This window comes from Ursus maritimus, unplaced genomic scaffold, assembly GCF_017311325.1.
Source record: "Ursus maritimus isolate PB19 unplaced genomic scaffold, ASM1731132v1 scaffold_3, whole genome shotgun sequence".
NCBI classification, from domain to species: domain Eukaryota; kingdom Metazoa; phylum Chordata; class Mammalia; order Carnivora; family Ursidae; genus Ursus; species Ursus maritimus.
Genome location: NW_024425563.1, coordinates 66,750,906 through 66,774,479, shown reverse-complemented (window position 1 = coordinate 66,774,479; position 23,574 = coordinate 66,750,906). Strand labels below are relative to the sequence as shown.

Genomic DNA, 23,574 nt, shown 5'->3' with positions numbered 1-23,574 from the left:
CTCTGCACAGTAAGAAGTAAATACCATGGAAATGAAATAAATACCTCCTCGAATGATTTTTAAAATGCGAACATAGAAAATGGAAGCTCATCTTTTTTGAAATAATCAGAAAAGGTCAGCCATCAAGTTGCTTCTCAGTCCTTGGAGGAAAACACCCACTTGGAACACGCGTGATAAACTGAGTGTGGTGAGGAGCTGCGATGCCAGTTTCGCTTCCATTGGGTGGTGCCCCATTGTCATCTTTCCTCCCTTTCCACCTTGATGCCAACCCTATAGGTATCAGTCCTTGAGATGTCACACCTTGGTACCGAACTACAGTACAGTATGGTGTTTGGAAAACAAAGTGACCTTTATTATTCTTTAAACCTCTTTCATATTACATGAGTTTCTGTGCCCTTGGGTCCCTATATTTTTCCTATGGATGTGACATTTTCTCATATGGCTCTCATGGGGTGGCTCCCAGGACCATACCTTCTGTTTTGTCTTCTTTCCTGAGCTTTGGTCTTATATCTCATTCAATTGGAGAACCCTTCACCACAAACTCATCCACTGAGGTAATCATTTTTAACCCCCAAGCCTATCTTTCTCTGGATTCCCCTGTGTCTTATAGTCACACCACTCACTTTCCCTCCCATACAGCATGAGACCTTGAAAGAATCACCAGTTGATTCCTTTTTCTTCACCCTCCATACCAAGTCAACTGCTAAGGTCTACACTTCCTTCTTTTCCCAGAGTCACCAAACTACAGCATGTCCTTTCTATTCCCAGGGCCATCACCTCCTTGGACCAAGTCTCCACCTTTGTTAGACCATTGGTCATAAATCCAGTAACCATGTCTCTGGCTGCCTCCTATGAATTAACCTTGCCTGGATTCTCTGTTTGGCTACTGAACCCACCCACCTTTGCTTGTAGATCCTTTTTCAGTTCCTTTATACCCAGTTTCTCAGGTCCTGCACATAGACTGTGGTCACTCACTTGTCAAAGAGAGAGATTTAGACTCCATTCTTCACATGGTTGCTATACTTAATGCTTCTTTGCAGCTGTCAGTTTCTTGCTTAGTAACTTTCAGTAATTTCTCATTATCTACAGCATGAAGTTCAAATTCTTTAGCCCAAGGTTTTAAGCTTTCTAGGAGTCTGGTCTCAGTGTACCTCTCTAAAATTAATCTTCCATTGCTCTACAGCTTAAAACTTCTATTCTGAAAACCTGGTCTCTCAGGTATGAAATGTGAATTCGATCTCCAGATCTTTGCACAGGACTACCTCCGTAGGGCACCCTCCTCATTCCTTTCTACTTAACTAAGTCCTTCCTATCCTTCAAGAGTCACATCAGACCCTCAAACTCAGTGAACCTCCCTTTATTTATTGAAACACATAGTAATCTGCCCACTATACTCCCCTGTTCCACTTACTGTATGAATCACTCCTGTTGACTCTTATTATTTTCCACCTTTCTTTCTTTCTTTCTTTTTTTTTTTTTTTTAAGATTTTATTTATTTATTCGACAGAGATAGAGACAGCCAGCGAGAGAGGGAACACAAGCAGGGGGAGTGGGAGAGGAAGAAGCAGGCTCCTAGCGGAGGAGCCTGATCTGGGGCTCGATCCCATAACGCCAGGATCACGCCCTGAGCCGAAGGCAGACGCTTAACCGCTGTGCCACCCAGGCGCCCCTATTTTCCACCTTTCATTCCTATTTGCCTTTTGATGTATATGTTCGACTCCTTTTTCTGCCTGTAATGTTAGGATCTGGCATAGTGCCATGCTTCAAAAATTGTTTGTGGTTGCTGATAATGATGTTGGCTGAAGTAGTTCCTTTGCCAGTTGTCAAAGACACTGTACATACCCACATAAGATGTTTGGACAAGGAAGAAAATGGAACTATTACCATTCTTGCTGTCTTAGGAAATCTTCTTTGAGAAACCTCAAGGAATTTTAGAAGCAGCACTAGAAAAATTCTTTGGCAGCACCATTAATTTATCATGGGATGAAATACTCACATGCAAATAAGCAGGAATAAAACCCAGCAGGATTGAGTGTGGGTCCAGCGAAGACATTCTTTTATTCCTTAGCCTTGACCTACTTTGACATCTGGCTAAATAACTCCTTATCTGAGAGAATCTGTTCCTGATTTGTCTGCATGAGTTCCAAGTCTCTTCCCTGCTCCAGACTTCCCATTATTGCAGTGACCCTTTTTGGTTTCCTGGCTTCTGAGGCCACATACTGGCTTCTGACCTAAGCTCCTGACTGCCACCTTATCTACTGTCACTCCTCTCCTGCCACTAGATCTGATCGAATCATCTCACATTATGATTTCCAGTCATTGAACACTCTGAGACTGGTATTCCAAGGTTATGATTGGGAGCCTTTTGTGATTCACAATTTGTAACTTTATAGAGTTTCTTAGGTGCCTGAAGTATACTTTTACTCAGGCTTTTCTTTGTCTTCATACAGACATTTGCATTGTGACATTAGAAAAAAAAAGTCACACTACTGTCAGGCTCTCTCTGTCTTACAGCTTTCCTTCCCAATATTAATGATGAATTACAAAATGAATCATACACTCTGATCTAAACATATCTTTAAGAATTAGCTGATGGTATTTGTGAAATTCTCATGACAGCCATCTCGCTTAAAGCTTTAGCTGTCTGAAGCCAGTTCTCTGATATTGTTGGGTTCCTTTATGAGCCCAGTAGAGATAGTACAGTAATATTTATACAATTTTTTTCCACTCATCCTGAATATGGAATGCAGGAACATCAGGTTTTCTATATATAATTCATTGCAGTTCAAAATAGGAACATCAGAGAGAATTTGAGTTGTATTGTGTCTAACTGATTCAGGAAGAATTTGATGATGCTCGTAGCAGTGATGGAAGAATGTTCAAGTGCTCTGAGAACTTTCATGAACTGTTGGAAGCTTTTGGTCCCTCTCTTGAATCCATCCTCCTACAGTCAGATTTGGCTACTGCTTGGGGCCAGTGGGTATCAGTGAGGATTAATACTCATGACAAAGCCTTTCCCTGCCCTCCTGCTTGCTAGTGAATATTAAGCAAAATTAAACATGGGCAACTGGATATCTACATGCAAAAAAATGAAGTTGGACCCCTAGTTCATACCATCTATAAAATTAATTCAGAATAGACCGAAAATCAAATGAAAGAGCTAAAACTATAGAACTCTTAGAAGAAGAGAGGTTTAAATCTTCATGACCTTGGATTGGGCAATGATTTGTTAGATATGACTCCAGAAGTATAAGCAGCTAATGAAAAAAATAAATAAATTAGACTTCCTTGAAATTGAAGACTTTCATACTTTAAAAGACATCATTAAGAAAGTGAGAAGACAACCCACAGAGTGGGAGAAAATATTTGCAAATCATATATCTGATAAGAGTCTAGTATCCAGAATATATAAACAATCTCTTGTAATTCAACAACAAATAGACAAATAACCCAGGTTTTAAATGGGCAAATAGGGGCACCTGGGTGGCTCAGCCGGTTGAGCATCTGACTCTTGAATTAGGCTCAGGTCATGATCTCAGGGTTGTGCATCGAGACCCCATGTTGGGCTCCTCACTCAGCAGGGAGTCTCCTTGGGATTCTCTCTCTCTCTCTCTCCCTACCGCTCCCCATGCATGCACACACACACTCTCTCTCTCTCTCAAATAAATAAATAAATCTTAAAAAAAAAGAAAAAAAGAAAATGGGCAAAGAACTTGAATAGACATTTCTCCAAAGAAAGTATGCAAATGTGAATAAGCGCATGAAAAGGTGCTCAACATCATTAGTCCTCAGGAAAATGCAAATCTAAATCACATCAAGACGTCACTTCACACTCACTAGGATGGCTATAATAAAAGGACAGATAATAATAAATGTAGACAAGGATGTGGAGAAATTGCAACCCTTGTGCACTGCAAATGATTATAACTTTAGTGAAGCCACTTTGGAAAACAGTCTGGCAGTTCCTCAAAAAGTAAAACAGAGACTTATCATATTGACCCCGCAACTCTCCTGCTGGACATATGCCAATTCTGAGAGAATTCAGTTCAATTCCAAGAGAATTGAAACCATATGTCCACATAAAAACTTGTACACAAATATTCATAGCATTTTTTATAATAGCCGGAAGTAGAAATAATACAAATGTCCATCAATGGTTGAATGAATTAAACATAATATGGGATATCCATACAGTGGAATATTCTTCATCAATAAAAAGGAATGACATATTGATACATGCTATCTGAACCTTAAAACATCACTATGTGAAAAAAGCAAGACACAAAAGGCCACATACTATATTATTCCATTTATATGAAAGTAGAGGGTAGATTAGTGGTTGCCAAGGGCTGGGGAAGGGGGAAATGGGGAGTGACTATCAGTAGGTACAGAATTTCTTGGGGGTAAAGGAAAAGTTGTATACTTAGATGGTGGTGATGGTTACACATCTTTGTAAATATACTAAAGCCCACTAAATTGTACACTTTCAAGGGGGGAATTTTATAGTATGTACATTTTATTTCAACAAAAACAATTAAGACACCCTTCATCTTAAGTCTTTGATCAAAGAGCTCTGATCCCCTTGCTATCCATAACCACCCTGCCAAATCCTTGCCATGTCAAAATTATTTTCTCATTTCAATTCTTTACCTTTATTCTTAAAGGCAACTAGACTACTAGTAATTTCTTTGAAATCTAATGGGTGTGCTTTAACACTCTGCATATAGGCACAAAACAGTGACTGTCTCCGTATTTTCAGGGTCGCAGGTGCAATGGCTTTAGAAGCCAAAGTTCTGGGGTCCGTGGTTTTGAAAAGAATGGAGACCTTTTCAAAACATAGGCACAAAACCAGGGATTCTGTTTGGGTAGATAACTCTTTGCTCTGCAAGTATTTTTTTTTTCTCTTTACTATTAAAAGGAGTATTTAATTCTTAATCACATTAAAAAATATCAGTAAAGTTTTTCTTCAGCTTTCATTCATCTGTGAAATGGGAGCCACAGAGTATGTATTTATGAGAATTCCAGTGTCTGTGTACATGTTTCTCATGCTGCTAATGAGAGGACAGAATCCTTCGATTTAGGGGTAAGTCTGTTATAACCCTAACTTTCTGCAGCTTTGGTAGGTATCACAGCCCGTGCTCAGGTCCCACTTGGGGTTTTATCTTTCTTGGATAATGTAACTTTGTAAGCAGCTTATTAGCAAAGCCACGCTAACCTTGCTGTGATTGGATAGACAGGAGATCTCAACTGAACCAGCAACAGAAAGGGAAATGGGTCCAGAGATTGAGGCAAGGGAGTAGTTTTCTTCTGGGGATTCAGAATGTGCAACCCAAGGACAAATGGACAGAACCTGGGTAGATCGGACTGTGCTTGTGGTGAACTGGAAACTTTTCCATCCCGAATGCCAGCAAACGACCTTCTAGAACTTCAGATAGCTTCACTTTTTATACTTTATCATCACCCAGCTTTTCTTTTTAGAAGAAATATGTGAATTTTGGTGCGTTATGGCTTTGCTCAGCCAGCTTGTTCAGCCAGGTTGAGAGGGCCGGGTGGAGAGGGAGCTTCTAGGACTTTTAGCCGGGAGTCCTACCCCTGCCGTGGGGAGACGTGGGCCCCGTGTCACTCCGAGACTATGCCAGGTTAGCTTGTGAGGGATCGTGGTTCGTTGCCCAGGGTCTCTGGCATCCCCTGCCTGACTTGTTAGTTTTAGATCTAGGACAGCCTCTCGCTGGTACCTTCATATGTTGAACACCGCCGTCTCCTTTGCCTGCCTCCTAACTCTCATTCATCTTGGCTCATCTTTGTGCCTGGCCCATCTCACTGAGCTTTTTCTACAAGCTTGGTCCAGGGGCATCCTCCTTTTTCAGTGGGACTAAGGCCTCATCCTCTAGGATTTGGCTACGGGTTGGGGAGCCCCAGGTGAATCTGGTTGAATAGTGAAGTCTCTGTTTCCACACGTGAGCCAGTATTTCTAACTCGGTGGTACTCAGGCTTTGGTGAGCATCGGAATCACTGGACCCTGCCCCCGGAGCTTCTGTTCTGTGGGTTTCAGGTGGGGCCTGTGAGTTTGCATTCTAACCTGTTCCCAGGTGGGGCTGTGGCTGCCAGTCAGGGACCATATTTTGGGAACCACTGCTCTAGGACTTCTCCCATTCGGGTTCTGTCTAGATTCGTTAAATGTGGTCACAGTGAATCCAAATATAAGAGGTCTTATTGTATTTCTTTTTTTTTTTAATATTTTTTTTATTCATTTGACAGAGACAGCCAGCGAGAGAGGGAACACAAGCAGGGGGAGTGGGAGAGGAAGAAGCAGGCTCCTAGCGAAGGAGCCCGATGTGGGGCTCGATCCCAGAACGCTGGGATCACGCCCTGCGCCAAAGGCAGACGCTTAACGACTGCGCCACCCGGGCGCCCCGTCTTATTGTATTTCTTAAATGACGTTGAATTGCTTTCCTGTGGTTATTTAGAACATGATACATGTTTAATTCAGTACATTTAAAATTCTATTAAAGCCTCTTACTTTGGAATAAATTCTCAAGGTGAAAAATATAGAGTATAATTTAATAATAACGCCATGTCCGCCATGGCTTTTGACAGTTAAAGTCTCAGAGTACATTTCTGTATGATGCCTTCTGCCTTTTCCTTTTTCTAGTCTTCTCTTCTTCCCTCCCTCCCTTCCTCACACATTTGTTTAGTGCCTGCTCTGTACCTGACACTGAACTAAGGACCAGGGTACAGAGGTGAGTCAGTCAGGGATGACTAAGTTTGCGGCCATGTGAGACATGAGAAGAGGTGAATACACTGGCGCGGACCAGGGGCTGTGGCCGAAGTATCTTCACGCACAGTGGTAAGAGGATGAGCTCGGCAGGAGGGGTGCTGGGTAGGCAGCAAAGCTATCCCAGAGCCAGGACTGAAGAGCCAGTATGGAATTTATAGCCTAATTAAAAGGAAAAGGAATCCTAGTAGCATGAGTACAATGGGGTTTTCCCCCTCTTTTGATAAGCAGTTCGATTTACATCCTTGTAGAAAAGAATGATGAACTGTTAAGTCTTGAATAAATATAAATATGATGCTCAAAGTTCATACTTTTAAAGACAATAACTACTGGACACTTCACCTCTTAATGATCGTTTATAATAATTTTGTCAGCCAATAAAATTGTAGAAATATTTCTCTACAAAAAGGGAAGTTGAGGAAGGCCTTGATCACAGGGTTGTACAAATAGGTTCTGGATCCACTGACATGTCAGTCCTAAGATCAGTCCGGGGAAGACTCAGAATTGAGGACTTGAGAATTGAGAAGGCATCTAAGAGGAAGGCCTTTGCTGTGGAAGGGTGCCATCTCCTGGCCAGCCTTTCTGAGCCAGCTAGGACGGGGAACAATTGTGTGGTACTCACTCGCACACACCATCCTTCTAGTCTGTCCTAATACTTGCGCCCCTCGCCCCGTCTCAGGAATCCCTCCTCATGCTTGTAAGATGAACACATGTGCTTGGCCCTCCTGTACTAGGTTTTAGGAGTGCGCCTCACTAAGGCGATGCTCATAAGGCAATAGGAAAAAATAGGAGAACAAGGTCAACAGAGAACAGTTTCTAAGAACATGGTCCTTGCACTGGCTGTTTGATGGAGCCGAGGCCTGGGTCTGTCACTTACTGCCTTTGTGATTTTGAGCAAATGACTTCACATCACTGAGCCTCAATTTCTCAGGTCTAGAATTGGAATATGATGTAAAACTGTAATGAGGATAAAATAAGATACTATGTGAAAACTGTTTATATGTATTATAACTACACAGTTACTAAAGCAACAGCAAAATAGCCACAAAGAATAAAAGCATTTGATATAAATGCAGCTTAATCAATCTGGAGACTGCGTGGAAAGATAGAGTAATCTATCTTTACCTGCAAGAAGTGTTATAAGGGACTGCTTTAAAATTTGAGACCAAATCACGCACAAGTTTACCGATGTATCATCCGAGGGACACATTGGGAGAATCACGTGATCACAGCTAGGCTTTTAGTTCTTCTGGATGGCTTGGGTAGAGTTGGGACCCTGAGCTCACAACACAGCATCAGTGAGGGACTGGTTGAGACTCTTCAATAATTATTGAGAAAAGAAAATATTTTGTTTAATGAGATAAGCTCATTTATACAAGATAAGTTTGAAAGCAGAGATGTTTCATGGTGATAATACTTTCAGTTAAAGGAAAAGCAAATAGACTCTCCCAACCAGCCAAAACTACACATGTGCCCATACAAAGAAATTAGTAGTGCGATTCTTATGTCTCATTGACAGAGGTCATCTCCAAAGCTACTATCTTAAAGAACCTTTAATTTAGAGCATTCATACATCTTGTCTTCTCTGATTTTTAAAATCAATATAAGCATTAAGATCATCAAGCAAAAAGATAAATTAAAAGTAGAGATGCTTAAGCCAGGAGCTGCTTACTATGTGCCAGGCACAAAAGTAAGTGCTTTTACAAGTATTAGCTTCATTCACCCTTCACAACCACTCAGTGATGTGTACCCGTTTTATAGATAAGAAGCTTGAGGTTAGCAGGGTTAGTCACTTGTCCAAAGCTTTCATCCACCATTCAGCTGGTAAGTGACCAAGCATAGATTTGAACCAAAATTCAGTTTCTCAGTGAGCACATGACTTAGCCATTACGCCATACTGTCTTACCAGTTGGTTTTGATTTGCCACGGTGGATTATCAAATTCCATGTCAGCTTCCTATTCCAGCGCCTGCTACTGGTTACCCAACAAGATAGATCTACAGCTTATGTCCTGTTAGTTAGAAGCCCTGGAATCCCTGCCTGCAGGCATAGGTACCTTCTAGAGCCTTGTACAGATGCCCGTAGAAGTCTAGGATCCAGGGTGATCTCCTCATGCTGGGGGTGACCCCACTGGAAATGGCGGGATCAAATGGGGTGGCTGAGTGACTCAGTTGGTTAAGCTTCTGACTCTTGATTTCACCTCAGGTCATGATCTCAGGGTCGTGGGATTGAGCCCTGTGTTGGGCTCTGCACTCAGCATGGAGTCTGCTGGAGATTCTCTCCTTCTTCCCCTTCTGTTCCCCACCCCACTCCCCTGCTCTCTCTCTTAGATAAATAAAATCTTTTTTTTTTTTAAATGGAAATGGTGGGGATGTAATACCATCACATGTTTCTTTTCCATCTCTTTGCTTGAGTGATGCAGCCCGACCTCTTGGGACTTCAGAAAGCTGCTCTGGGCTATGAAACAGCAAGAGAGGCAGCACCCCAAGTAGTCCTGGGGTGTCTGTTCATGCTTTCTTTTTCAACTGCTTCAAGAAAGACCCATTTCAGGAAAGAAAACATTCTTCTCTGATGTTAAACTAATACCTAAATTTCTTACTTTGAAACTTTGAGCTTTTTACCTTGTTTGGCAACTTTGTTTCTAGCGTATTTCAGGTGTTTTCTGCTAATTCTGTGTGAGGAGGCTGCCTGGAGTGCCAGGAACCCAGCCTGACCCTCCTTGGGGGCCCAGACTTCGGAGTGAATGAGGCCCGTGAGGCCCAGGCCTGCATGGAGCTTGTTGAGACTTCAGAGATGGCCAAGCAGGCTTGTTCTCTAACCCAGCGTTTGTTTGTTTGTATCTGCTCTGTGCACATCTTAGATATCATCTCAGTTGTTTGAGTAACTCACAGAGAAGAAAATTTTGTTTCCCTAGAATGCTTGGGAAATCGTACATGGAAATTTCTAGCTATGACATGCATTGCCTTTCATTTTATCATTACTACTAGAACTAAAAATACAATGAGTCTGTGCCATCTGCTAGTAATAATTAAAAACAATAATATGAATAGAATGTGCTTCTATGGATCATAGAGAGCTAGGGAATGTAGCTGGGATTCCCTGTATGAGCTGAGCTGTGTGTTTATTTCATCTTTCCTTCTTTCCCTCAGACATGCACACACACACACACACACACACACACACACACACACACTCTGCCTAGAAATTTTTAAGAAACACAGTAGAATATGTCCCATGCTAATACTAAATCTATTTGTTAAAAATAACATTCCAGAAATTGTTTTAAGATATGTGTGTAAAGTAGGCACGTATGTACACATGACATATATGCAGTATGTGCTTTGTATGCATGTGGCGCATACACATTGTCATAACAACCCTAATAGCAAGTACTAGTGATATCTCCATTTCACAGAGGATGTAACTGAGGCACAGAGAGGGTAGGTACCTTGTTCAAGATTGCACACACAGCCCGGAAGTGGGAGGCTAGAGTCTAGGTGCTTAGCCACGAGACTTTGCTGCCTCCATGATTTGGATGTTTTCTGGGTGATGCGGGAGGTACTTCAGACTTTTGCAGTAGCTCAGAAATCCCCATTAAGAACCCTAGGTGGGAGTTGGCTTGGTGGAAAAGGCCAAGTCCTTTTCCAGGACTCCTGACCAGGACTCAGGCCAACAGTGTTTCAGCCCTCGCGCTACCATTTATGAGTTGTATATACTTGCACACGTCTCTTACACTGCATTTCATTTTCCTCATTTCTAATGGAGACGGTGATAACATCTTCCCCTATGCCTCACAGAGGTGTTGCGAGGACAGATGATAGATGTTAAAGACATCTGAAAACACTTGAAGTGTGACATAAATATTCAGAAATGATTTTTCATGTGGTCACAGATTAGTTGGGGAATTCCAAGCTAAACCTTTATCACTCTTAGCCCAGCGCCCTCTTCACTCACCTACACTATAGTGATGTCTTTAAACAAATTCGCCTGCTGATCTGTGTTAATTTCTTCTTGGCGAACTGAGAAGTGTTCCACTCCCCCTTGGCATGTGATCCTCTCAATACTATCATGGCAAACATGTTACTCCACTAAGAAATCATCTTTCTTTTCTTCTGACTTGACAATCATTACTTTTCCTTTGTCTATCACATGTAAGAGGCTGGAATCTCGTATTACCAATGAAAATACCCTGTATAAATTTAAATCAAGTGAATAAAAGCTGCTCCAAATGGAAGGGGTCTCCTTGGGCCAGACCAAGACCTTGTTTTACAGATAGAAAGGCTCAGGGTCAGCATGAGGGACCTACCTGACATCACCAGCAAATTAGGGCCAAAGTGGTCCAACAAGCCACGTGTCCCAGCTGCCAGCCCAGGGCCGGTCCTAGTTTATGGCCCAGCCCCTCGCACTGAGAAGTTGCAGGTTGGGATTTGTGTTGGTCCTGTGTGTTATTACTGATAGCTGTTCTGCAAGGAATGCCTTCCCTCTTTAAGCGTTTGTCCTTTGTTGCTTACAGGCGAAGACTGCACAGGCTGGGTGTGTCGAAGGTTACCCAGGTGGATTTCCTGCCCAGGGAAGTCGTGTCCTACTCCAAGGAGACCCAGACTCCTCTAGCTACACATCAGTCTGAAGGTAAACTATGTCTTTTGTTTGCTTTCCCTGTTATCTCAAGGAGAAATTGCCAGAGTGTCATATCCTTCTTGCTGCTTTTCTATCTTACCATAACAGACCTTCCCAGGACATAAACATAATGACACGCTGAAAGTCTAAGGCTCCTTTGGCCCAGATTTTGAAAGCTCTGGACAGGGAGCCCAGTGGTACTCCTCCAAAGGACCCGTGACCTTTAAAATGGATTACTTAGGTGACAATTTGTCAAAACTGTATCAAGGGGAAAAATCATCATAGGGTGACATACTAGAAACTTTTCTGAATTTTATCAGTAAGAACAGTGTGAACGTTAAGAGTCATCATTTTCAGGAGTCGGGAAACAGCAGCACACCCACCACCTGTTCCTTAAAATCGAGTGTTTTAGAACACAGCCACACCCAATCATTGGTGTCTGTAGTCTGTGTGGCTCCTTTCTTGTTGTTGTGGAAGGGTCGAGAAGCTGTGACAGAGCACTCACAGCTCACATAGCCAAAAATCTTTACTATAATCTGGCACTTTGTAGAATCACTTTGTTGACCCGTGATTGACTTCGCCACTCAGATGACAACACATTAGAATTTCTTACCATTTAAAACTTAAAATCAGTTAAACTCTCCATGCTTCTTCGTGCATACCGGAAAACATCAGGTGGAAAATTCACATGCACATCCCAGTCAATCAAAAAATACACTAAGAGAAATTGAAGCTGATAAAGTTCTCCGTAGAAATACGAAATCACACACAAGCAGAAGAGGGAGAGGTGCATATAAGGTAAGAAGAGGTTGCATCGTTGGGAAATAGCATTATCGGTTTAGCCAAGCAGATTCCCTTTTACTTTATGGTATTTTATTGTTTGGTGTGGCGAAGAGGTTGGGAGAGTTCCGGGTTCATGGTTATTATTGCAGTAAATACTGAACAGAAGCCGTGAGAGTGAAAAATGATTCGAATGCTTTGCTTGGTTTACAGTGACTATCTATCTATCTGTACACACACATACATACTAGTGCGGTTTGGTTTGTGCAAGATACAGAGGTTTTCAGTTTGGGTTCCAAATACATAATGTCCAATGATGCCTCCAAGTAGAGCGCTGCCTACAGGCCTTCTGGAAACCTTTCCTGGGTAATGCTGGCTGCTGCCAGGACAAGTCTTTGGTGACAGGGCCTTGATCTTTCAAACCTGAGAGGAAGTGAGTATTAGAAGCAAACAAGTAGCACCCTCTGGTGGTGAAAGTTTAGACCAGCCCCTTCAACAAACTTAAAGACTGCATATTAATGTGGCAGAAAATACAAAGTTAGAAAAGCCTTTAAGAGTTCACCTAGCCTATCCTTGGACCTCCAGGCAGATCAGAAAGATTATTAAAAAACAACCTCGCCACCCAACCAAAACATTTGTTTGAGTTAATTTGCTGCCAGAGGTATTTGGAGAGCTGTAGCCTGAGGTATGTTTATGTAGCCGAAAGTCTGACCCATAACATAAAGTTACACAACTGAAACAGGAGAAGGAGTGAGTTCTATTTCGGAAATGTGTAGACTTCAGATATTGGAAGGGGTACAGACATATTTACAAGGGAAGATAAATTAAGGATGAAGAGGCATCAACTCTCAACCTTGAAACTGGAACACATCAAAAGAAAAAGCCTGGGCATTCCGTTTTATTACTGCAAAGAGAGCTTGGGCGCCCTCATTATGCTGTGGTCCAAGCAGCAGGAAAGAAGGAATTTATTTCTCAGCCATTGGCAGCAGTTCTTCTTGTTTTGTTAACAAGATTCGTGGAGGTTTTTTGTGGTGATGCGTGTTGCGATGGTTCAAATTCCACAATACAGATTTGAACTCAAAGCTAGCTACTGTAGCTCTGGACATTAAGCAATGCCTGGTGGGTCCAGCCTGGCAGAACCTTAGGCTTGCTTCAGCAAACTGTCCTCTTGCCACCGATGCTCCTTTGACCCTTGGCAGCCCGCGGTCGCCCCGCTGCCTGGTGCTTGCCTTTCCCTGGCTGTGTGGAGGCAGCTGGTGGAGGGAGAACTGGGGGGCGCAGCAGGCAGTCGGCAGCAGGAGTCTGCCACGTGGCAGGTTTGGGTTGGCTTCGGGTTTGGGGCTTGAGCCATGGCAATGTTCTCACGACAACTGCAGCCATTCAGAGGCAGGAAACGATGAACTACTGGATTTTATGACACAGTGAGGCTCTTGCATGGATACTATTTAAAGCTGTGGTGTATATAAGATCTATAGCATATTATTGCCCATAGCGTATGGAGGAATGCTGTTTTTAAGTCATGTTGCAACTATGGGAAATGTAACAATCTTTAAAAGACTGCATCCACGTGTTCTGTATGCAATGGAGTTCCAGTGCATTCAGTTTGTTCCATGTTACCACTTAACTCTTTAAAATGAAGGGGAAAGTACTTTTCCCAAGCTTAAGTCTCTTTTCTCCACTAGGTACTAAAATGAGCATTCTCTTAACTTGTGATTGTAATGACCTGTTCGGAGAAACAGTCCAGAGAACAATTTAAACCAGGAAGATTGAGGAATGAAGTCCCTATGAATACTATTTTTTCAATATAAATTTAGGTCACCAGTTACGGAGAAATAAGGCTGAGAATAGGTCACACTGATTTGGGGAGCAGGGTATCTCTACCCCCAAGACATTTTAAACACATGTTTTTTATTCCCAAGTAGTAAGAAAGGAAAAAAAAATTATGCTTCCCTGCCAGACTACTTGTGCCTTGCCTGTTATTAATACGCCCTGGACTGCCTGTGACCTCCCGAGATTAGTTAGGAGCCAGTCTTCTGTGTCCTTATTAGAGTGGGTAAGTGACTGACTCATACAAAGCACCCAATAAATGCTGTTGAATGACAAAGATGATGCCACAGATAGCTTAGAAACTCCCAAGTTCTGTAATGAGCCCTGGGACAAGGAGAATTTCTTAATTTGCTGGTAATGCATTAGCCGCTCTGGAAGGAGGAGGAAACTTATACAACCTGTTGATAGTTTTGAAGTGTTTTCTGATCTTCCTCTCCCCTTCATGGTATCTTATCAATGGGAACTTAATGGCTTCATGTTGGCTTCTCCCTCCCCCCTAATTCCCTCCCGTGCCTTGTTACTTATGCCCAAGAAAGACCAATCTGCTTTCGTTGTCCATGGTGCCACACAGCGTCGGCCTCCGTACACTTGCACATACTGTCTCCCTGCCCGGGATGCCTTCTCTCCTGTCTGCCTTCCTTTGGGAAGTCAAAGGAAGAAGGAATAGTCAAGGGGTAGCTCCTCGGTAATTCTGCTTTGGTAGGCGTCGTTCGTACGGTGGGCATAGTCCATTTCCCCTTTTATCACTCTGTAATAACTGATTATCTAAAGGTCTGCCTTGGGCGGGCTGTGTGTCCTTCCCTTCCACACTCAACATGGTGCCTGGCTCAAAGAAAGGGCTCAATATCAACAGAAGAAATGAAGAATGCCATGATGCTGGAGGAATAAGAAAGAAGGAAGAGAAAGTATTCACTATACTTCAGAGGGGAGGGAGTATAATCTATGCATTAAGGCTACATTGGTTTCATGGTTTTTTTAAGGAAAAGTCCTGAGAGTGAGATTGTGTGGTGAGGGAGGTCAGTGTTTCCATTTCAGCCAGGCCTCTAATTTCACTCCCGTGAACATGGGCATTATCTTCCCATGAATATGGCACAGTTGTGGGAACTGAAGGAGAAAATCACCTGGGTCGGCCAGGACAGAGCAAAGCAGTCACCAAGTTTTTACTGTGCAGAGACACTAAGTACTTTAAGTTTGGAAGAGGTATGTGGGAAGGTGGCTAAGGCAGGCTCTTGTTTCACCTTTGCACTTTAAAAAAATATATATTTTTTTGATTGGTAGAGTAGAATTTCTACTTTGGTTTCCCATCCTCTCCATCATATACTTAATACAGAAGCTGTAAGTGTAAGAGAGTTGCCTGAGTAGTCTAGTACTGTCTCATAGAAGCATAATGAACCAGGGATGCCTGGGTGGCGCAGTCAGTTAAGCATATGCCTTCAGCTCAGTTCATGATCCCAGGGTCCTGGGATCGAGTCCTGCATTGGGCTCCCTGCTAGGCAGGGAGCCTGCTTCTCCCTCTGCCCCTCTCCATGCTGTCTCTCTCTCTCTCTAACAAATAAACAAATAAAATCTTAAAAAAAAAAAAGTAACGAGCCATCATTACTTTTAATAATATGTTTTATTTAACCCAATATGTTAAAAACATTATCATTTTAATATGTAGTCAATATAAAAAATTATCAATGAGACATTGCACATTCATTTTTTATATTAAGTCTTCAAAATCCAGTTTGTATTTTACACTTAGGACATATCCCAATTCAGACACTAAATTTTCTTTTTTTTTTTTTTTAAGTTTTTACTTATTTATATCAGAGACTGAGCGAATGAGTGGTGGGGAGGGGCAGAGGGAGAAGGAGAAGCAGACTCCCCGAAGAGCAGGGAGCCCAACAATGTGGGGCTGGATCCCAGGACCCTGGGATCATGACCTGAGCCAAAGGCACCGCTAACCAACTGAGCCACCCAGGTGCCCCCAGACACTAAATTTTCATTGGAAATACTTGAACGGTAATTAGATTTCTTAAAATTTACAGTTGAAACAGCAGATTCAAATGCCACAGTTGCTCCAAACATATTTAGAAGCTTTTCATTGATGGAATCAAATATCAGTTTTTAAAGTTAAATAAAAGTAAAAATGAAGTTCCCTGGTTGCATGAGGCACATCTCAAGTGCTCCATAGCCACACGGGGCTAAGGGCTCCTGTACTGGACAGCTCACATCTACCACAGACCATCATTTGATGGGTTCAGAAGCTGAGACTCACAAAACCAGCCTGATCTTCATTTCACCACGGCTGGCCAGGGGCACCTGGGGGAGGAGACCCCCCCCCCCCCGACTTGTAGAGAACTCCTCCAGGGGCAGGATGACATCATTGACTTTCTTCCCTGTTGTGAGATCAGCTATGTCCAAGCAGGTGTTAGATGGTTGGACAAGAGCAAAGTTGTCCTCTGAGCAGGGCAAGTCCACAAATAAGCCTCATTCTATCATCATAGAGACAATTATAAGAACTCCCCTAGGTTTTCCCTTCATAGTCTGGAGTTCAGATCATGGGATGTTCACTCCTTCTGCCCTGTCTTCGTGCTGTACAAAGGACTGCCAAAGACTGTGTATGACCTCCTTGCTAGTTGTCTACAGCCGTACCGCTTCCCTTTCCCTTCCCCTGCCCCCATTTCATGTGAAGTGATTAGAGAAAATGATCAAGATTTGAATTCTAAGCCATGTATGGTTGAGTTCTGAATCTTCCTACACCTTGGTGGCCCCCAAGAGCATAACTCTTTGATACAGGATTGCCAAGTAAAGTCATTTTTCAGAGAATCTAGGAGGAAATAGTTATTTGGCATCTTAAATATGAAACTAGGCAGTTCCTAGGGTTATAATTTCCTAGTGGAAGCCAATCCCAAAACCCCTGGAAATAAGTTGGGAAAACACAGGCTTCGGTGGTTTAACCTTGACTGAAGCTCTTCAATTGGCTCCTGGGTTCCTGGACCTTACACTCTTTCTCTAAACTTATTATTTAAAGAACAGCCAGGTATTTGGAGACAAGCCATGGTGGCATCTGGACGCAAATTAAAAATCCCTAGTGAAGGGGCGCCTGGGTGGCACAGCGGTTAAGCGTCTGCCTTCGGCTCAGGGCGTGATCCCGGCATTATGGGATCGAGCCCCACATCAGGCTCCTCCACTATGAGCCTGCTTCTTCCTCTCCCACTCCCCCTGCTTGTGTTCCCTCTCTCACTAGCTGTCTCTATCTCTGTCGAATAAATAAATAAAATCTTTAAAAAAAAAAAATCCCTAGTGAAGATGACACACGCTAATCTTATTTTCCGTTTCTATTCTGTTCCAGAAAGATATTGACATCCGCCATGTTTTGCTTCCTTGAAATAGGCCTGCCATTTCCCCTTTGATGTTTGATTAAAGTGTTAATCTTTTTTCTGAACCAACTGTAGAGGCTTCAGGCCCATTGTTAACAAGGTCAGAGGTTGAGGGATCCTCTCCTAAGACATTTGTTTTTTTTTTTTAACAATATTAACCTCATATCATCTTGGCAAGTCTCTTGGGGAAAAATAAAAAAGATGGGCCATTTTAGAAATGCAGACACTTCAGAATTTATTTTTTAGATATCATTTATATTGAATAGACAAATTTTCTGGTTAAAAAAGAAAGGTCATTGTTTTCCCTATCCCCGAACCTTCTTTTCAGCTGTTGGTCAGGAGGACTATGATGGTTTAGTTCTTGATTTAAATTACACATTGAAAATGGAGACCAACTTAGATGCTGGCCGGTTTTGATATTCCAAAGCAGAAGCCTTAGGCTAAAAGTTAACTTATTTTTTTTTTTAAGCACCTAGGGAGAGTGCCATGGATGGTACAGTCAAATAAATTCATTTATCCAAAATATTCCTTCCAATGAAAACAGAAGGGTGCTAAATGACAACTAAAAATAAAACCAGAATTCAATAAAAAAGACGAAATGCAGAGCAAGACTTGGTACCAGTGTACACCGTCTTATTACCTGCACTTCTGTAATCTGTAGTTCTGTAGAAGGGGGGGGGGACGTCGAGAAAAATTATGTCCTAGAGCATCATGTGAAATTTCGGCTCAAAATGAGATTATATCTTCATTACAGTACCATACCTTAGAAAGATAGTCTGTTTAACCATCTAACTTTCTGTTTAACCATCAGTTAGCCGCTTAATTAACCAACATATCACATTGTCTAGATCAAAGGTTAATGTGCTGATGGAGTTCAGAAGTGGAAGATTTTGCATGGAATAAAAACCTTGTCCTCTGAAAGCTGCTATGATGGATCTCTCCCTTCAGCACTCCATACAACCTTACGGTAGTCTAAAGAGCCTCTTCATAGAAGGAAGATGAATAGTGAGGCTCGACCAAAGCTCTGGGCCCGGAAGCTCATGTTAAGAACACAAAGCAGCTCTGAGATTTTTTTGTATCTGACTCCAAGGCACAGACATGGTAGGTAGATGATCTAAGTACATTTCACTGAAAAAGTCACTAATAACCCAAAGTACAGACCTGATATCAAGTAAATATGTAATCGTAGATCACTAACTGCTTCTTCCAGATCCATTTACAAATCCAGTCTCCTTGATCCTTCAAGGCATTCCTTCTCATAAGGTCCTCATCCCTGGTCACACACACACATTAATTCTGTGTACCACCAGTGCCTGGCATAGTGCCTAATATTTGGTGTGAGAATGGATGGATGACCTGACTTAGCTCAAAGATGAATAGTAACTGTCTGCCTTATGAGCCAGATAATGGAAGAAATAACATAGGTCAAAGGGTAGGAGGTGGGGGAGGTGCTCCAGAATTCAAACTTTCAAACACTGGGAACTATGGTTAATTTGAGCAGGAAAGAACTTGAATGAAAAGATATTTTGTAGCTCACATATTCAACGTGAAGTTTGAAAAAGCACACTCAGAGAATAGGCAGAAACCAAGAGAAGCTAATTATTAAGGAGACAGCTCAAACCCACAATGCATAGAGTTTTCAGTAAATCTGTGATTTTGCTGGTCACTACCTAGGGGAAGCATGACAAGCAGGGGGAAAATTCAGAATAAGTGTTATTCTAGTGAAAAGGTGTTGATTCCTCTTTCCATGATAGAAAAAGATGAAAGTGATCAAACTTGCTGACTATTCTTTCAAGATATGGTCCAATATTGAGGGTTTGGGTTGCTCTCTGGTTGGGCAACAGCCAGGGCACTTAGTTCCTGTATAGCCTACATTCTTGCCACCATTGCTTTCAAATCTAAAGACCTCTTCCATGATTCCCTTTTAGAGCTATTTGTCTGATTTGCCACAGACACTCTGGGCATCACTGAATCAGTGGGACCATAATTTCTAAGCAGGATGGCCACTTAAAGGTAGAAGCCTTTTGAGTCACCTGGCAAATGGAATGACTATGTGCATGGTAGCCATTCTGGCCCACTGAGCATTATGACTCTTAGTATTAGAGAAACTGTATTTGCCATATACTTTGAAGTTTTCCAGACCGCTAGACCTATAGAAATTTTACTGAAATAGCAGGTCCTGTATATTCAAAGATTTTCCCCCCATCTTCTAGCCTACTTGTCTTAACCCGGTATTGAAAGTCAACCAGCTTACTCTCCAGGTCCTGCTGGCATGATGCCCTGTGTGGCGGGTGGGATGAGCAAGGGTTGTAGGTAGATCCAGAGAGCTGGCTCAGGCCTGATGTAAGATGATGAAGATGCAAAAAGAAGTGAGGTGGGTCTTCTTCAGCTGTCCAGCAAGGCTTAGTGTAGAATGTGGTTTGGGGGTACTCCCAACCCTCCATAGTTTCCCCCATATTCAGTTTTCCATTATTTGCTAACCAGCACTGTCACTTTCACATGAGCAGCTTGGTGAGGCTGGCAATTCAAAGGGCTTTTATTTGGGAGCCCACAAAAATTTAAATTTGCTTTTGATTTTGGCAGATGTGTCTACAGATGTTTATCACAACCAGAGAAATGCCCTGGGTCTACGCCTTGAGCTAAAATACAGAGATTCAAGTTTGTCATCTCTTCTTTAAGCTGTCCAGTCCCATTAGAAGCATCCGTCTCACCCTAGTGTCTTTAAATTCTTCGTGCCATTCACATTGTTCAGTGGCAGTGGCACTTTGATCCCTTAAATCCTTCTTTTCAATGGACACTTCATTAAAGATCACCACAGAAGAAAAATTACCCAGCTATTTGTTATGGCTGACAAGTTCACATTCCCGGAGTCTGAGTTCTCATTTTCTTTAGCCCCTAAAGAAACCATATGTTGGCACATAACCAACACCAGTTCCCTGAGTGATTGTCTCCTGGTACTCATATCTGCGCCAGTCCGGGTCCATGGTTGCCAACACTAAAAATTAAATACTCTGATTAACCTAAACAGAAAAGGGATTTGTTGGAAAGATATAAGATACTTGATAGAATTGATGAATTAGAATTAGGTCAGAAATAGAAAGACGCAAAGCAGCCCTAACCTCGACTGTGACTGTACTTGAAACAGGGCTTTTAGGAGGGTAATTAAGGTGAAATGAGGCCGTCAGGGTAGAATCTTAATCCCATAGGATTGGTGGCCTTGTAAGAGGAGGAAGAAAGAGATCTGTCTCTCTCCGTCTCCACGTGCACACACAGAGGAAAGGCCATGTGAGGACACAGTGAGGAGGCGTCTACAAGCCAGGAAGGGAGCTCTGACACACTGAATCGGCTCGTAACTTGATCTTAACCTTCCCAGCCTCCAGAACTGTGAGAAAATAAATTTCTGTTGTTTCAGCCACTCAGTCTCTCGTATTTTGTGATGGCAGCCCAGGCTGACTGAGACAGCAGCTAACAAGGTCATGCCGCTGAATCTGCTCAGCCTGGTAAGACCGAGCACCCTGACTTCCCGTCACTGATGCCCACAATCACGCTCAGGATTGAAACTCTGCAGTCACTGCTGCCTTGAAAACCCCTAGTTCTCCTTGAAACCTGACAATACTTGCGACGTAAAGAGCAGTACGGAAGTCCACTTGGCTAGACCTAGTTACACGCCCGGCATGAGCTCCGAGGGGCCAGGCGGAGGACTAACTGCCCTGGCCCGGCTTCTAGAACGCCGAGGGAGGCTGTGACTGGACTTTGATCTGGTTTGGTATACTCCCTGCCAAAAATGAATGTGTGGATGCTGGACAGCCAAAAATATATATTAAAAAAAAAGCCTACTCTGATGTGAGAAGAAAAAGGGGGAGGTAAACAATGATATTTATTGCGGGCCCCGCACACTCCTGTACTGAGAGTGTTGCTGTAGAGTTTGCTCATCTTGAGTCAGAAGTACAGAGAGTGCGGCGCCTTCAGGCTGCAGCTGTCTGTAATACCACCGGCTGTCAGAGCAAAAGGGGGAAGATGTATGAAATAAACAACTTTAGTGCAGTCTTTTGTTTTAAACAGTCTCAGTTGGTATGTGCAATTCGAATTGGGTGGAAATGCTGAAATGTCGCTCCCACTTTCTCCCTAAGATCTTGGCCAAGTGTAGAGCAGAGAAAGGTGAGGTTGACATGATCTCATGGCTTTGGTGGAGTGAGGAGGGATAAGAGGGACCCTGGCCTCATGCCAGTCCTTGCCAGTAGGCTGGCTGACATCTGCGGGTCTTTGATAGGATGTTCCTTGACCTCCTGGGCACTGGCACCCAGTGCTACGGCTTCTAACTGTGGACTAGTATCTTTTCTCTTTGCTTGGCAGTGTTCCTAGGAGTATGGGCCATTTCCCTCTTGAAAATTTGCTTTTCTCTCAGCTTTCTTTGCCTCCAGACCTTGAGTCAAGGCCTTACCCTCTATCCAGCCCCTGGCCTAGAAGTCAATCCCCAGCCCATGCTGTATAGTCTATCTACCGCAACAGACCCTAGTGGCAGACTGGCCCTCAGTTCAGCGTCCATGCCTCAGATGGTCTGAGGGAGGCTCATCTGTACTCGTCCGTTCTTCTCTCTGTTGTATCATGCCCACCACCCCCATCAAAGCTGGGGTGCCTTGTAGTGAATGAGACCTGTTGCATAATGGTCTCCTCCTAGCTTCCCAAACAGGAAATGTGGTTCAAAGGTCCCTGTGCTCATTTCTCTTCTCAGTTTATTTTGCACTGCACCCTTCCCAATGCTTCTCTCCAGAAAGTGAAAATTCAGATCTATCTAAATATTTCTCTCTTCTTCTCTCTGTATGCTCCTTTCCTTGCCACTTATCTGGAAATAAACTCCTGTGTTTAACTCCCCCCCCCCCAGGCTGGGGGAAGGAGTACACAGAAGGAATGATCTTTACAGTTTTTGATCTTCTAAATGGTAAGGAAAAGGAATTTGGAATATTCTTTCTCCTTCAATTAAACCTAACTCCTTTGAAAAGGGAGCTGAATCTTACCTTAGCTGCTTATTTTCATATTTTTGTATCAAATGCTAATCTCTCTTCTAGCAAATGAATGCCACAGGGAGACTAGAGTGCAGATCATTATGTTCCGAAAGATAAGTGGAAACACATTAATACTCTTCCAGTATAACTCCCACAGCACACCAGAACGAAGAGGGTACCTGTGTTCATTGCTCTTGATCAGTAATAGATACAAGAAATACCAGGATTAAAGAATACTACAGGCTATAACAAACCTTTTTATTTCCTGAAGGATAACATTTGCTTTGTTGACTAACCCAAGAAGTATATAAAGCTTTCACTTCCAGCATGGCAACACGGGGAGCTTTGTGGGTTTGCTTCCCAGTAAAACTAGTGAGCACTATTTAAGAAACAACAACAACAACAACAAAAACCCCACATTTTAAAAGTCTCTGGAAATGAGCCTAAGAACATACAGTAAATGAAAAAGCATTTATTAAAGAAAACTTACTAAAATTTGGTAAGAACAGGAAGGGTCTGTGGTATTTGAACTCCCTCCTCTCTCTTCCCAGTTTAGCTTGAAGCAAAGTCTACTTCAAATAAGTGCAGCAAAGAACACAGAGTTGCCTCTCTCACCAGCCCCCAGTTGGAGGGCTACAGTATCATTCTGGGAGGGGCAGGACATTAGCATGTCCTTACCTGCCACTAGCTACCTGTTACAGAGCCTACTTTCCAAGCAAGGGCAACTGAGAAGTGGGCATTCTCTTCTCAGCCTAGCATGAACTTGAAGGATGGGGACTTTACCTTGGCTTCGGCATTCTACAAATTCTGGCGCCCCAGTGGCTCTCACCCAATTCATATGTAAAGCAGAGGTTCCACTTAGGGAGAAGCAAGCCAGATAGACCAAGGCTACAGCAGGACTCAACTCTGCCAAGCATCCAGCTCTGAAAACAGGGGTATCACTCAGAGAGAAGTGTGCCATTCTCCCCTCCCTCAGTGCCAGAGCCTTAGCTCAGAGATTTTGTTCCGGGGAAAAAGCAGGCCATAAAACATAGAGCTTAGACTCTCTTCCCAAAGAAGATGACTTCATTTGCAACAGATGGTGGGGATGTTCAAGGCAAGGGACATTCTCAAAACAGTGAAGGTTATGGTGTAGAGCAATTAAAAGGCAACTGGTAGATGCATTTGAGATATAAGCTAAACCACAGGCTGCCTAGTTTACCAGACCA

General features: G+C 42.8%; 1 protein-coding gene across 4 annotated transcripts in view; it reads left to right on the top strand.

The window, feature by feature from the left end:
* Positions 1-23,574, top strand: part of DYNC1I1 (dynein cytoplasmic 1 intermediate chain 1) — a 265,154-nt gene that overhangs the window by 32,976 nt on the left and 208,604 nt on the right. For all 4 annotated transcript variants that reach the window (XM_008686272.2, XM_008686271.2, XM_040644258.1 and 1 more), the window contains one exon: positions 11,288-11,403. In XM_008686272.2, coding sequence (XP_008684494.1) covers positions 11,288-11,403 — 116 coding nt within the window. The remainder of the gene's footprint in view (positions 1-11,287; positions 11,404-23,574) is intronic.